Source organism: Triturus cristatus, chromosome 9 (genome assembly GCF_964204655.1).
Source record: "Triturus cristatus chromosome 9, aTriCri1.1, whole genome shotgun sequence".
NCBI lineage: Eukaryota > Metazoa > Chordata > Amphibia > Caudata > Salamandridae > Triturus > Triturus cristatus.
The window spans coordinates 1,098,398,134-1,098,414,328 of NC_140592.1; the positions used below are offsets into that span (position 1 = coordinate 1,098,398,134).

General features: G+C 43.9%; 1 protein-coding gene across 1 annotated transcript in view; it reads left to right on the forward strand.

The window, feature by feature from the left end:
* The window catches only part of SOS2 (SOS Ras/Rho guanine nucleotide exchange factor 2), a 324,695-nt gene that overhangs the window by 236,576 nt on the left and 71,924 nt on the right, over window positions 1-16,195 (forward strand). The window contains exons 16-17 of the mRNA XM_085627000.1: window positions 5,894-6,056; window positions 7,588-7,705. Coding sequence (XP_085483126.1) covers window positions 5,894-6,056; window positions 7,588-7,705 — 281 coding nt within the window. The remainder of the gene's footprint in view (window positions 1-5,893; window positions 6,057-7,587; window positions 7,706-16,195) is intronic.

A 16,195-nucleotide genomic window follows, 5' to 3' on the forward strand; every position in this document is an offset into this window, starting at 1 on the left:
ACAAGCTGTTAACTTATCCCAATTAACTCGCAGAGGGGGCATCATAGTTTTCATTAAGGCAATGATCCTAGCTGGGAGTTCTGTAATTAAAGTCTCAGGTTTGGCACCACCCACTTGGAGTCTGTGCGTGGCAAGTATGGCAGCCCAATCACCCCCCAATTCCCCGGGATGGTCCTCCTTCCGAATCCTAGCCCATAATGGTTGTGGGACCACATTACCCATTAGCATGTCTATATTGGCCAAATTCATAATACATGCATCAACAGTTTGGGACAACTCTTTGTAGTACCCAGCAGGATTTTTACGGGGGTCTGGTAAGGACTGTTTAAGGGCCAATACCTCAGATCGTTTCCAAGGAACGTGCACCCACACACGTTGAAAGTGAGCTGGTATAAGAGGATTACCACCCTGAGCTGCAACCTCCTCTCTCCACACTGGGGGAACCTCTCTCATAGGATAGTGTTTTTACTTTCGTCTAACAGAGGAATCGCGTTCTGGCAAAGACCGGCAAACAAACATCATTCTGAAGGTGACAAGCGTTCTTACCGCGTCCTCAACCTCTGCGCCCACAATCAGCCCTTTACCAAACTCGGCCTGAACATCTAGCAGGCCCTGAGGGACTGGTCCCAATCCCATATCCTCCCACTCTTGACCTAAAATGTTACACATATTATCAAAAACATATCTCTGCGTCGGTGCCTCCCACTGCTGAAAGGTGTCCATAATATCTTGCATACTATACTGGGAGCCATTCGTGATCCACCTTCGGGCAAGAAGATCTAACACTTCCCGTTCATCTGGACCTGGGAGCTGACTACGAGTTTTTCTACGAGGAGGAACAGGGGTCATTTTAAGTGTCCCAAAGAGAGGGGGGACAAAAGGCCAGAAACGGTATCAACCATTCGCCTCCGAACGGAGGGAGAATTCGTCATTAGTACAGGAGACTGAATATTAGGCGGGGCAGAAGAGGGAGTAATAGATACAAAGGAGACGAAGGTAAGGGAGAGCCCGGTAATACCGGAAGAGGCTGTGATGGGGGTGCAGGAACCGATTGAGGAGCGATAGGTGGAACAACAGGTGGGACAGGTGGTAATAATAAAGGTGCATTTGCCCCTGGCACAGGCTGCAGTGCAAAAGGTACATTAGCCCCCTGGGCATAGGGCGGCGGTAACCTCAACAGATGGGACATTAAGGGATCCTTCTCAGGGTCCACATTCTTCTCTGTAGGGGAAATTGGCAACACTGGATAACATTTATCTACCGCCATACGATGTTGCCTATCTGAAACCTCAATCGCATGATCGGTTTCATTAGTTTCAAACTGTTGGGCAGCTTGTATAACAGACATATCCCTCCTATCTCTTTTAGCTTGTTTTATTTCTTTCTGTTTGGCCTCCTTACGCCATAAGCGGAAAGAGTCAAACATAGCCGGCCGGGCTTTTCGTTTAAACAAAGTTCCCTCCAAATTATCTAAGATATTGAGCTCAAAACTGCCATTCTGCGGCCACCGTAAAACACCATCTTTCCTAGTATAGCGAACCCACGCCTCATTAAAGGCTATGGGACCAATACCATGTTTAGAATATACTTCATAAGTGGGAGTCCCGGCCGGAGGAATTGGACAAGAGTCCTCCAGTCGGGAATCCCTATCGCAACAACAACAACAACAACACCATCTTCTAAACTTACTGAAACCAGGCATCGCTATTACACTAGTTTCCTCACAAACTTCAAGGGGTTAATTAGTCACTTTATAGTACAAAAACTGCACTCACCCCTCAGTTTCGGCTTTTGCAAAAGTCGAACAAAGACAAAACAAAGACAAAGGAGTGGCCACTATACTTAACTTAACCAGATGTTTTCATACGCCAACAGAGGTCCGTCTAATGTCTCACGATACCAATCATCATCGAAGGAGCCAAAGCATGGCGGCAGTCAGGGCAGCAGGTCTTCGCAGCCGTTGGAAAGGAGAAGCCACACTGTAAAAACCTTCGGTCCACTTACGACATGCAGGGGTCGATCACGTGGTGCGCGTCCTCTGGAATTTCCTTGCGGGGCTGCTCACGATCCTCGGGCTGGACCCACGACCTCTGAAGCCGCCTCACAGAGGGCACCATTTGAAGAACCAGGCTGAATTAGGCCTGGCGGCGCAGGGTACGCCTGAAATCTTCTGAGTTCGCCTGCTTAATTATACAGAGACACAGAACACTCTGTTGGCATAGGAACTTCAATTTATTAGCTGCAGCTAGGTACAGTTGTCCTAGAAGTACATCAGTGGTAGGTTCTCAGGAGACTGCCACTTCAATCCGTGGCTCACAGTCTTTTATAGCGCTTAAATCCCCTAGAGCAACAACGCCCTCAATGTGCAAAATATGTCATCCACTAGCAAACATTCCTTTTACAAGATACAGGATAACAGGTAATAGAAATTCCTTCCCTAGGGTCATGTTCTCTACCTGACCCTATAGGCCAGGTGGCATGAGCATTCCTAATTTTAATTAATTTACAACAGGACGTGTTTGCGTGATGCAGGTGGTGATTCGTAAAACAAATGGAAGGCAGAGAAGGATCACCAAGGGTCAATAGATGGTTATCACGGAAATTAGTTGCTTCGAGCCGGGTCCCAGACTGTACTTTGCTCAGAGAGAAGGGAAAAAGGTCATTTAACATGTTACAGTTCAGAGTACGAAGAAACGCTACGAAGGTCGTCGGTGCCTGAGTGAGGGCAACATCACAATGGTGTCAATACGCAAGATGGAGCCGTAATCAAATTTCCTCAGCACGTCTAAGGTGCTCTGTGTGCATGTATTCACAAATCCACCACTGGAATCAGTGTAGGTTTGTGAATACAAGATGTTTGATACCAAACATCCCAATTTTCAGTGAAGCTATTAAGTAGCTGATGTAGCTGGGGAACTTGTTTTCACCAGTGTCCAGCACATGGTCTAAAATGGCTTCCCTGTTCACTTGCACTGGCAGTAATGGAACTGACCAGTACAGGGGCTTATCTGCTCATGCAGGTATGTCCTCAAATGTAATAGCAATCACCATGCCTTAGGGTTGTAATGCCTGCTGTAGGGGTGACTTACAAGTACTGCATGCAGTGTTAGGGGACCTGGCACACAGAGATGTTTGTCACGTTGTGTTTTCACTTTTGCCTGCACCAAAACACTCAGCTTGAGATAGCAGCCCTGCATGAGTTTAGTGAGGGGTCCCCTAGGATGACACAATTCGTGCTGCACCCCTTGGGGGACCCTCTTTAGTGTACCTCAGGCCCTAGGCCCCTAGGGTACTCTTTACTTGGGTCTTACAGAGGGTGGTTAAGGTATTGCAAATTGGGGGAACAATTGTACAGTTTTGGGAAAGAGATCTAACTCCATATTGCCATTGAATAATGGAGTTGAACCACTCTATTCTCCCGGGCACAGTTCTACAGGTCTGTTGCACTAAAATCTTAAGTTGCTCTCCCTCACTGCATGCGGATCAGAGCTACAAGTCTCCATGGCTCCAGTGCCTCCATAAATGTATTTTAAAGTCAATCACAGCTTCTCCTTGGAAAGTATCGAGGTTTCTGCTGCAGTGACACCGGTATCGATTAGGCCCTTCTCTTAACCCACTCCTTCATCCTGTGGTTGATCTAGACTGTTCTGTTGTGCAGGTGGCTGTTGAGAAGGGTAGTGCAACTCAGTCAGTGAGTTGAGATGCCGGGTACAAGTAGAAACAGAGTCCTATCCCATTGTTTGGCTATATCTCCAGTTCCCCCAAAGCATAAGAGGCTTAAAAGAAAGTAGAAGCACCGGACTCAGCCGAGTTCCCCCGGGGAAGCCCAGTCACAGTACTCCTGTTCGGAAGGTGCACCTTACCAAGAAGTATACAAGTCTGTTTGTTGCCTTCTGTGTTGACCTACTTTCAGAAGTAGCACAAGCTGAAATTGGTTTCCTAAGGACAGCCATTTGGCACTCACGCCTCAGTGTTGGTACCACGGGTACAAAAGCTGAGTCCATGCCTACAGTGGTCCTTGCCTGCTAGACAAAGTCCCCAGTAGATTTCCCCCTTCAATGAGAAGAAGATACATAGCAAGTTCATTACTCTTAATTCATAGTCTTTCAGCACCAGCCCTTCAGCCATTTGTCACAAAACACACACTGCTCCTTTTAGGTCTGGCCTAGAGACATTTGCTGTTTAGCCAGCCTCATGCAACCCAAAAAAAGAATGCAAAAAGAAAATGTATATAAATCATAAAGAGGCTTTGGGTCTACCCTCCTTATCCTTCGGTTAGTACAATGGCAATTCAAGTTTTGCGTTCAGGAACCACAACATACAGCATGGGCCATTTGAGCAGCCCACCACAGCCACTAGCTCTCTTGCACTGTAAGTTGACAGTATTGTGGTGCCTGAGGACGTGCATATCCACCCAAAAAGAAGTGAACTTCATACCCTGGTCTGGGCAAGAACTTTACTTTAGTGTGTTTTTTATCGTTTTTAGCATCCATGCCTTGTGTTTAAACTGTCTGTTCAGGTTGTAGCAATTCAAAGCCAATAGAATCACTTTTTGTACTAATAAGAATCACGTTTTTCTGTGATGTACCTAAAAATTAAATAGGTTTTCAGTTCATGCTTTAAATACATTTGCCTGGAAGTAAGCACCTTTACTCTTCTGTTAAAATGATATGGAATGGTTCATTATTTTTTTAAATTTTTTTACATTTAATATTTTTATTGCATGCCACAGCATTACAAATGTTTTGCTTTTATTTCTATGGTGTATGCGTGCAATAAAAAAGAATTAACCATTGCAGCAGCTTGCCAGAGCTGATGGCTTTGCCAGTGCTTCCCTTAACTTGAAGGGAATTAGCGAGTGGTAGCAGGAATGGGAGGTGTACTGTGTATGAAGTTCACACACATATATATATATGGTAGCTATGCACACATCTCTGTAAAAAAAAAAATAGCTATAGAAGCTGCTTCCAGTTGGTTACTAAATTACAGGAATCTCCACAAGCTGATAATAAAAAAGAGTTTGCTGTGTAAAAGTAATGCAGTCGCTGTGAAGGTAACTTTACCCTTCTCCCCTCTCAGGAGATATAAGCTTTAGCAGTCCCCATTATATTTTGCATAATCTGTGACTTATAGGGTTTTCTATAGTAAAAGATTCTTTCAACTGAGAGATAGATGCTTTTTATATTAAAGTCAAGTCAAAAATAACTTTAATTAGTCGAAGCGATAAAAGTCAATCAAACGCAGTACAAGGATAAATGCAATAGAAGAGACCCAATTCATAATACATTGGTAATAAAGTAATATAACAACCAGGTAAATCATTTAAGATTTAGGTTAGACGTCATATACACCACAGCTATAATAAAATTCCATAAAATAAAAGCATGATAAAAACCATTAAAAGCAAAGCTAATCTATTGCAATCATATAATCATAGTATAAGTCATGATCATTTCAAAGCAGATCTTTTCTTTGCCCACATCAGCCCCAAAAATGTTGCTACTGCACAAGCATAGTGTGTGGAAGGATCTGATCTCAGTAGCCTCAGAGCGGAGGAATGGCTAAAAGTGGCCAGTTATCTGCACACAGGTGCCAGCCATGCTAAAGTCCTAACATTTGTGATTAAAATTGTGCTTTCTGGCTGTAGCAGCTACCTGCTATTTGACGAAATACACATTCAAATCCTTGTGAAATATTTCATAATCCCTTTTTTGTTTTTTCCCATGCATCATTTTTTTATAGACAGTAAAGTGATGATGTTAGAATTGTTTATGCTCTAAAAACTAAAATAAGCTCTTTACTGAGAAAAGTGCTTTGTGATTATTTAGTACATGACCTCACTATGAATAACACACTAGAAAGATTTTAACGGCTTTTATTTCTATTGAATTAGGTGTCTAGTGGAAGCCGAAAACTTTGAGGAGCGAGTAGCAGTTTTCAGCCGGATCATAGAGATACTGCAAGTTTTTCAAGACTTAAATAACTTCAATGGAGTGCTGGAGATAGTGAGCGCTGTCAATTCTGTGCCTGTTTACCGACTGGATCACACATTTGAGGTTAGTTTTCTTTTCTAATTCCTTATGGGGCTTCTAGATCTATGGGGGGGCTCCACTCTGAAATTTCTGGAGCAGATACAAATTTCTTCAGAGCATTTTCTGGTAGCCAACTTAGTATCCCCTGCTCACTTGTTTCTTAACTTGCTAACAGGCGCATAACACTATAAAAAAAATAAAGTTAAAGTTCACATATTCTTACGTGTACCCTTGCAATGTGTGAGTCAGGTTGTTTGCGCTTTAAATGTTTGTGTTTGAAAGAGTATCTGCATTCTGTAGTATTTTAGGCACTAGGAGTAGCGTTTAGACGCTTGAACAGAGGTATATGCCAAAATATAGAGATCAGAAAAACAATAGGAACCAACAATTAGGAAATGTTTATTCTTGTCCCACCTGCCATTAGAACAGTTTCCGTTTTTTTGGTGCACTCATTTACTTGTGCGTGTAAGTGTCTTTGTATGTTGGGGGAAGCTTGTGGTTATTTCTACACGAGTTGGACCCGGTAGCATATTTTGCATTTTGGAATCTAGTATCTCAAAGTGAGCGAGATGTAATGATCTTACATGTAGCAAATTAAACACATACTGCTAATTGTTAAAGTTAAATCGGAGGAACTGATAACTGTGTAAAAAAACAAAGCATTAGACTTTAAATACACCAGTTGTTGGAATATAAACTGCATTACATGGATTGCACCTGATCAATATTTGGCACACTAACATCAAAACCTTTGATTTTGTGCCGGCCCAATTTCAGATTACTGAACGGTCCAAATGCTTTGGTAGAGATTCTCTGCTGATTTTGTTACTGTGTAACCCTTCCTATGATATATATATATATATATATATATATATATCATATATATGTATTATGTGGTTTGTAACCAATCTGGTGTGTGTGATCAAGACTGCGGAGCAGTCGAAACGCGTAACTGGAATAAACAGCTTGAGGACATATCCCCTTAGCGAGCGCTTATTTTCATGTAAATTGTGTGTATATTTTATTTTCTACGTAATGCTTGGTTACAGACCATGCACCGGCCAAACAAACTTTTTACACTATCATGTGTGAATGGCCTACATGTATGTATATGTTGTTAACGTAATGGTTTAACCTTTGTTAAAGCTGGTAACCAGGGTCACAGCCCACATATATGCAGGGAGTAAGCATGGGCCCATGCAACCTGGAACTGGGTGGGGTGCCATCATGCCCTAATTTAGGGCATGATAGCTCCTCGCCTTCAGGGTGGTATGCTGTCATGCCCTCAAGGATGGACTTGGGCATCCAGCCATGGGCTGGTAGAGAGTGATGTGAATTAAGACTGGGGACTCGAGCAGAGCATTGAAAGTTGAGACTTTATCTCTCTGATGGTGTACCTTTGTGCACTCCTGCTTGAATTTCCTTTTAAATCAAGGGTATGAATCAATATTAGCAACCATAAAATGTGTACCCTCATGGTTGAATGTTTTTGAAGCCACATGCACTATTTGCTCACTGACAGTTTTTTACACCAATGTCATTTTTTGTTTGTTAGGCATTGCAAGAGCGAAAAAGAAAAGTGTTGGACGAAGCAGTGGAATTAAGTCAAGATCATTTTAAAAAATACTTAGCAAAACTCAAGTCAATTAACCCACCCTGTGTGCCTTTCTTTGGTAAGCTAGTCATTTTAGTCAACATCAATATGAAGGTGTTGCTTGAATTTTATTTTTTGTATAATTACAGTTGACCTATTAATTTAGAAGTGGCTTGTCAACCTATTGAAGCTTTTTCTTTGCAGCTTTCCCCGAAAAACTTTACAAGCACTCTATACAGTTAGGAAACCTTAAATGTGTGTTTATGACTTAGTAAAAAGATAAAAGGGTTGATTCACACTTGATAAATAGAGCATATAGTTTACATTACAAAATCTCAGTTTGAGATTCTTCTCTGTTACCTTGATTCATGCTCAAATGTTGAATATCTTACAATTACCTATTTTCAATGTAATCTCATCTGTTCAATATTCTTCCTGTTCATGCTTCTCGATCTAGTGCTTATTACCTTGCATAGCTCGCTACATCCTATTAGAATCGTTTTAATTTACTATCTACTATGTAATGCTGACCTCCATGCCCAAAAGTCTGACATCTACTGTCCGGCACGGTTCCAGGGAAATTGGGGCAGAGAGGGGGGGCGCTCACAAGTTTTTCTCTGGTGTCATGGGTTCTGTCCTACTATGGTGTTGCAGGGATTCTGCTCAGGAACAGGTCTATAGTTAGGACATTAGTAGATAGGGACTGAGTCACAATACCACCTCAGTACCATGAGCCAGAGTCCGACTAGCTAAAGTGTCTTACTTGCCCTCCTACTCATAACCAGAGGAACAAGTGAATTGACACCCCAGAACACAACACTCCAGAATCTCTCAGGGATGGAGGTGACAGGACACTCTCTTTCGTTCACACACTCGTAGTCTTCAACAATAACATATGAAAGAGACACGAAGGAAGTTGAAATGTTTATTTAAACTATCATGCTCTAGAATGCAGTATATGTGACAAAATCAGAAAACAGCCTAGCAAAAATAGCATCAGCATTGTCAATAAACCGTATGTTATGAAAAGTCCTGTCATATTATAAGGCAGAGTAGCCTAACCCCTCTCCCACTCTACAGCAGCAAACTGATTATACAGCAAAGATCTCTGGGTATAGCAGCTGACCCCGTACCTTAGCATACACAGATGAACGTTCTACATCTTGGATACAGCCATGATCTTCTCTCAGGAAATATGTCTCTCTCGGTCTGTTACCTTGCTGGGCATACCTATATGACAAGGTTCACATCTTCATAAACAACAGCTGCATTTCTGTGTTGTGTCTAGGTGCAAGTGCCTGACCAGAATAAAATGACAAGGGACATTGTTGTTTGACCTTATCTGCTGTTGAGACTTAATCCCAGGAAAGAATAGAACAAGAAAACAACTGCAAGTTCTGTGTGAAAATATAAAGTGGCGCAAAAGCAAACGTGTTTATATACTCACATGTGCGAAGCTAATGCGGCCTGTGTCGTGCACAGTTAGGCTAACATAGGGAAAACTACAATAGGCCATGTATAGAACACATTACAATGGCTCTGCAAACTGGGCCAAATATAACCCTTTCTGCACTTTACTCAGGATAATGAGGCTGAGCAGTCAAGGTCCTATTGAGGAGCAGGTATTGGGGGCAAGTGTTCAGTCCTCAAAGGTCGATCAGCAGACTCAATAGTTTTGTTGTGCAGCCTAGTGCTTATCTTATTTTTTAAAAACATATATACTTTATGATCACAGCAAAACGTAATACTTATGGTGAATACTTCTAACCACAGATGCCTCACCTATAGAAGTCCCCAGGCAGCAGACTGGATCCAGAAGATTTAAACAGCCTTGCCTCCTTTAGCTGGTAGGTGATGTCGTGCAGCTCCACGTTGACTTCAGTCTGCCCTAGATGTAACTGGAGGCACATATAAGCACAACCCCTGTGCGTTGATGTCAGTTTGTTTCTTAATTCTGTCCATGCCCTGAGACGCAGAGCCCTAAATTGGAAACTTCGTAATTGGAAAAGAGACCATCCCACAGAACAGGGAGGTGGGAAAGCAGTGAAGAATCTTCAGTTAAAGTATCCAGCAGAAAGAGCATTACCGAAGGTAAGTAAATTGTTCTTCTAAAGGATTCTTTCTCCTCTTTAGGGTAGCTACTAAACCAGTGTCTCCCAAGTGATAGGTCTTTGGAATGGCTCACAGTGTTCGAGGCATATGAGCTGCAGAATTCACACTCTGTGCATAGATCGCCATCTGGTGTTGGGCTCGGATGCTTGCACCTTGTTGTATTGGAAGAAGTATTTTGTAGTCACGAGATAGGTGACTCCTCCCTTGGACAATAGTGCACATGGGCATCGACTCCGTCCTCAGATTGTTTTTTTCTGCCATTCGGTTCGGATGTAACTTCTGCGCTCCGGTCCGGTACTATTATCCAAACCTTTTCGACACGCAAACCATCTAAAAAAAACCAAAACTCGACGGTATTGTTTAGTTCGCGTGCTCTTCGACGCGCTCCTCAAATACCCGATTCCAGTCGATGCGGACTGCTGGGCCTATCAACGCCTTTCGGGCCTACGGCTAAAGGAAAGGACTCCATTTTAAAAATTCCCCCAGTGTGGAGCTAAATTCCCACACAGCGATCAACACAAGGTCTGTAACCTCCGCCTCTCGCCCGAGCACGAGAAGAGTAATTGCCAGGCCTGCGCCTCTTTTCGATCCAAAAAGACTATCCGTGATCGCCGGGCCCGACGACACGTTATGGCGCAACAATGGTTCCGGAGGACATCTTCAGCAAAGGCCCCGATGTCCCGGAGGAGGATTTGGAGGATCTGGAAATCGTTTCCGAGTCAGACGACTCCGACGACCACATCACTACAGGTCAACGAGTGAGTACAACTGTCCCTACCCAAACCCCACCTGAAAAAAAGAAGGCTCCGGTCAGGACTTCGTCTGTTGGCCCCAGTCGTGAAAGAAAGCTTCAGAAGACCCGGGCCTGGCTCCGAAGACAAAGGAGAAGCCTTCCGGCACTGACCAAACCGGTTATCAGTGCCCCGCAGACACCATCGGCACAGAAGCCGGGAGCGCATCCTACTCCCGCAGTCCCCAGAAAACAATCTGCACCAAGCACCTCGGCACCGAAGGAAAAGCCCCCGGATCCTAAACCAAAAAATTCGGAGCCGAAAAAGATTTCGACATCGAAGCCGAAGGATCCAAAAACCCCTTTGAAGGCTCCAGAGCAGAAATCTAAACCTCGCCCGGACCTGAAAAAATCAGCGCCGAAAGCAACTACCAAAGAGGAAGAACTTTTTCGACCGGATCCCATCGATCTGAAGCAAACAACACTCCAAGTGGACCCCAAAACAGGACATGTGGTAAATGTTCCACACAAGAAGAGGAAATTGGACACCCCACACATCCCTGAGGTGCCTGCAAAGAAAAGACTGTGCTAATTCACCTATACGACACTCTTCTCCTGTTCTTCCTCCTAAACCTTTCTCTCCACCACACTCTCCCTTAATTCCACCATACTCACCACCACCACAGGGTGATGATGATTTAGGGGGTGGGGGAGGGAACAATGACCCTTTCACTGGCCCTGATGACGACACAGATGTACCACAGGACGATTGGGATGATTATGGCCTTCCAGACCCCGATGCATACCCAACAAAGCCATCTCCCCCAGATGACAATATTGGTTTTAGCCAGCTTATAGACAGGGCTGCCCAGTACCATGGTGTTCAAATGTATTCAGACCCCGCAGAGGAGGACTTCCTAATAGACACCTTTGCACAGTCACAAAAAACTGTACAAACTTTACCAATGCTAAAAGGCGTCATTAAACACACCCCAGCCATATTCAAAGATCCTGTAAGGGCTAGAATTCTCAACCCCAGAATTGACAAACAATATAAACCCGCTCCCAATGATCCTACCTACATCAAGGGTCAACTACCTTTAGATTCTCTAATGGTCACCAACGCTAGAAAACGTGCCAAATCTCAAACCTCCGGTGATGCTCCACCTCCGAACAAGGAGTCTAAATTATTAGATGCTTCGGGCAAACGAGTTGCTTCCCAAGCAGCTAATCACTGGAGGATATCCAATGCACAGGCATTACTTGCCAGGTATGGTAGGGCTCATTACGACCAGCTAGAAACCCTATTGCAGCATTTACCTCATCAATATAAGACCAAGGCCAATGATTTGATTCAAGAGTGCAAATTAATAACTAATGCATCAATCAAGTGTGCCCTTGATGCAGCAGACACCGCATCCAGGTCCGTTAACACTAGTCTGTTACTGAGAAGACATGCCTGGTTGCGCATCTCTGGCTTCAAATAGGAGGTACAAACCACTATCCTCAATCACCCGTTCAATCATGAACAACTGTTTGGCCCAGCTATGGATACAGCCTTAGAAAAAATGAAAAAGGACAGGGAGACTGCTAAATCCATGGGAGCATTACAGTTGCCATCCACACGAGGTTCCTTTCGGCGCTCCTTCAATAGAGGCGCATCCAAAAATATCAGTGCAGACACTGCTTCTTTCTCATAGAAATACCCCAAACAAACATCCCCTGACATGGGATATTTTACAGGTGGATACAGAGGAAATAACAACAAAGAGACCGAGGTAACAACAACAGTCGCGCCTCTCCCTTTAATAAACAGTGACTTCCCTCCAGGCCATTCCACTCCGGTCGGAGGGAGACTCGCACAGTTCCTACCTGTCTGGAAATCCATCACCACAGACAAGTGGGTAAGACAAATTATCCAGTATGGTTACTGGCTGGAACATACAGCAACTCCACCCAACTTACCACCCAAGCAGCGTCCAATGTCCACGGAACATCTGACACTCCTCAAACAGGAAGTTCTTTCACTGCAATAGAACCAGTCCCCATACAACATCAAGGAACAGGAGTTTACTCTCTATATTTCCTAATCCCAAAAAAGGACTGTACCCTAAGGCCAATATTGGACCTCAGACCCCTCAATATCTACATACAGTCAGATCATTTTCACATGATCACTCTTCAACAAGTCCTTCCACTGCTTCAACAAGGCAACTTCCTTGCCTCACTAGATCTCAAGGACGTCTACTTTCATATTCCCATACACCCTGCTCACAGAAACTACCTAAGGTTCACATTGGACGGCCAACACTATCAGTTGAAAGTCCTTCCATTTGGGGTTACCACAGCACCCAGGGTGTTCACAAAGTGCCTTTCAGTAGTAGCAGCACACTTGCGAAGACAGCAAATCCATGTATTTCCATACCTCGACGACTGGCTCATTAAAGCCAAGTCATACAACCATTGTGTTCACCACACTCATCAAACCATTCAGCTGCTACACAACTTGGGGTTCACAGTAAAGTACACCAAGTCACATCTTCAACCTTCCTACATGCATCAGTATCTAGGAGCCACAATAGACACTTCAAAGCTCTAGCATACCCCAATCCAGCAAGGATAACCAGTATGCAAACCCTCATCTCCAAGTTTCAGCCCCAACACACTCTCCCAGCACGAGTGTTTATGCAACTCATAGTAATGATGGCCTCTTGCATTTTCATTGTACCTCATGCAAGACTTCTGATGCGCCCTCTACAGGAATGTTTAACACGTCAGTGGAGCCAGGCTCAAGGTCAACTTACAGATCTGGTGTTGGTGGACAGCCGCACACATCGCTCTCTGCAGTGGTGGAACACAAAATCTTTCCAGAGGGTGGCCGTTCCTAGAGCCGGTTCCACAGATGGTGCTACCAGGAGATGCATCACTCACCGGCTGGGGAGCTCATCTCCTAAACCACACAATTCAGGACAGGTGGACCACTCAACAAAAACTGTTCCACATCAATTCCTGGCAATTTTAGTGTTAAAGTCGTTCCAAACACATCTCCTCAACAAAGCTGTCCTAGTTCTCACAGACAATATGACAGCAATGTATTAAATACAGAAATAAGAAGGAACACACTCTTTGCAGCTGTCTCATCTAGCGCAAAGTATATGGAGATGGGCCATTCCACAAAATATATATCTTCTGTCAGAACATCTTCCAGGGGTGAACAATCAGATGGTGGATCTGTTAAGTCGTCAGACTCAACAGATACATAAATGGGAACTTCATCCGCATGTTCTTCAACCCTTCTTCCAGATGTGGGGCCAACCAGACATAGATCTATTCGCCACACATGCAAACGCAAAATGCCCAACCTTTGCCACCAGGTTCCCACACCTGTTGTCCAAGGGCAATGCGATATGGATGAACTGGTCAGGCAGATTTGCGTACGCTTTTCCGCCACTCCCGCTCATTCCATTAGTAGTACGCAAGCTCAAATAACAGTCTCTCAAGATGATCCTAGTTGCTCCAACATGGGCACGGTAACCATGGTTCACAACACTACTCGAACTCTCAGTAGTTCACACCAAAAATTACGTCTCTCCCCAAAGCTGCTAACGCAGAACCATGGAGAGATAAGGCACCCAGATCCAGCACAACTGAATCTAGCGATCTGGCTCCTGAAATCCTAGAGTTCGGTTACCTCAACCTCCCACCGGACTGTATGAACATTATTAAAGAAGCCAGACGCCCCACTACTAAAGCTGAATGGAAGAGATTCGTGGAAAGTAGCTTTCCTTGTTGCAATTACCTCTCTCAGGAGAGTAAGTGAGATCCAGGCTTTAACCATACAAGAACCATTCTTACAAATACATCGTAACAAGGTGGTTTTTAGGATTAACCCAAAATTCCTTCCCAAAGTAATCTCTGCTTTCCACCTTAATCAATCAGTAGAGTTGCCAGTATTTTTCCAAAATCCTGATTCTGTAGCGGAAAGGGCTCTTCACACGCTCAACGTCAAAAGAGCTTTACTTTACTACATAGACAGGACTAAAAACTTTAGGAAGACAAAGCAACTGTTTGTAGCTTTCTCTCCACCTCATAAAGGCAATCCAATTTCCAAAGCCAGAATTGCCGGGTGGATAGTAAGATGTATTCGAATATGCTATCAGAAAGCAAAACGTATGTTAACAATTCCCCCTAGAGCGCATTCAACACGCAAACTAGGGGCTTCCATGGCATTCTTAGGGAACAACATGGGCATTGGTGCACACGTTCACATAGTACTTCTGCTTTGATAGCCAGTTCCAACAAGAAGAGCATTAAGCCCATTTGGTCCAGCAGAAATTTTCAATCCAAGTAATTCCACAGACCCACAGCCTTGCGAAGTGCTGCTTGAGTGTCTATTTCTAAAGGGGAGGAATCTACGATGAGAAGTATCCAGCAGAAGAACAAGTCACTTAACTTCTGTAATGTGCTTCCTGGTAGATAAATCTAGCTAATTGCAGATTCCTAACCCACCTCCCTTTTCTCCGTTTTGTTGAATGGTATTCTTTACCCATCTAAAAAGTTCCCACACTAGACATCTGCTCACTGGTACCTCTAATTGATATTGGGACACAGACAGTCAAGGAAGAAACTAACATCAACATGCGGTGGGGGTGGTGCTTATACGTGGCTTTATCATATCTTCCAGGGCAGAACGAAGTCAATGCAGAGGCTCGTGGTGTGACCTACTGGGGCACTGCTGTTTAAATATTTCGGATCTTGTCTTGTGCCTGGGGGTAAATTAAAGGTGAGTAATCTGCTTTTAGATCGATTATCCACCAGAAACAGTTACTGAAGTTAAGTAGCTTATTAGAAACAATTCAATAGTGCTTAAATGCATTATTACAATTGCAAATACGGTCCCTCACCAGCTATGTCACCCTCTCCTCATCCTAGAAGTGACTATCTGCCACATGACCAAAAGTAGAATTTGCGTTTACCAAATAGCGATTTTTAAGGAATCTCTATTTGATAATTGCAAATCCTTATGCATGTGGGATTTGTGATAAATGTTGCGATTCCTAAACATTAGCTAATAGCGATTCGGTAATTGCAAATCGCTATTAGCTAATGGGACTCCATTCATTTCTATGGGCCTACAGGCCCAAAGGAGTGAATGGGAATGCATTCGCAAATTGCAATTACCAAATTGGTAATCGCAAATTGCGAATGCAATTCCAAGGGTGCCAGGGGGCCTTAGGCTATATAAATCTATATACCAGCGCTATAGGAAACTCTTAAATAATTATGCACCCTCCACAAAAGGTAAGTGTGCACATTGCTTCTACCAACAACATCCGAGCTCTACTCGACCGAGGAGACTGTGACACTGATCCTCTTAGAACTCTCGGCAGCCTTCGGTATGGTCCCCCACCACACACTCATCACAAGGCTGCACAACATAGACAAAAGTGCTCTACAAATCTACTGATTGATTTCCACCGTCTGCTATGGACGTGTATCCTGCAAGCTCCAAGTCCACACATTGTGATGTTAATCACCGGTACCTCTCAGTTCTCCCACCCAGATTCTCATAAATAATCATCCTTCTGCTTTGACTGCGGTAACCTCTGTCGACCCCGATGACTGGGTTGCTTCCATTACCCAATGGCACTTGTCCCTTTACGGGCTTGCTCCTCTTCTTCTTTCAGTAAGATTGCAGACTCCATGATGGAAAGAACCCTTACAAGT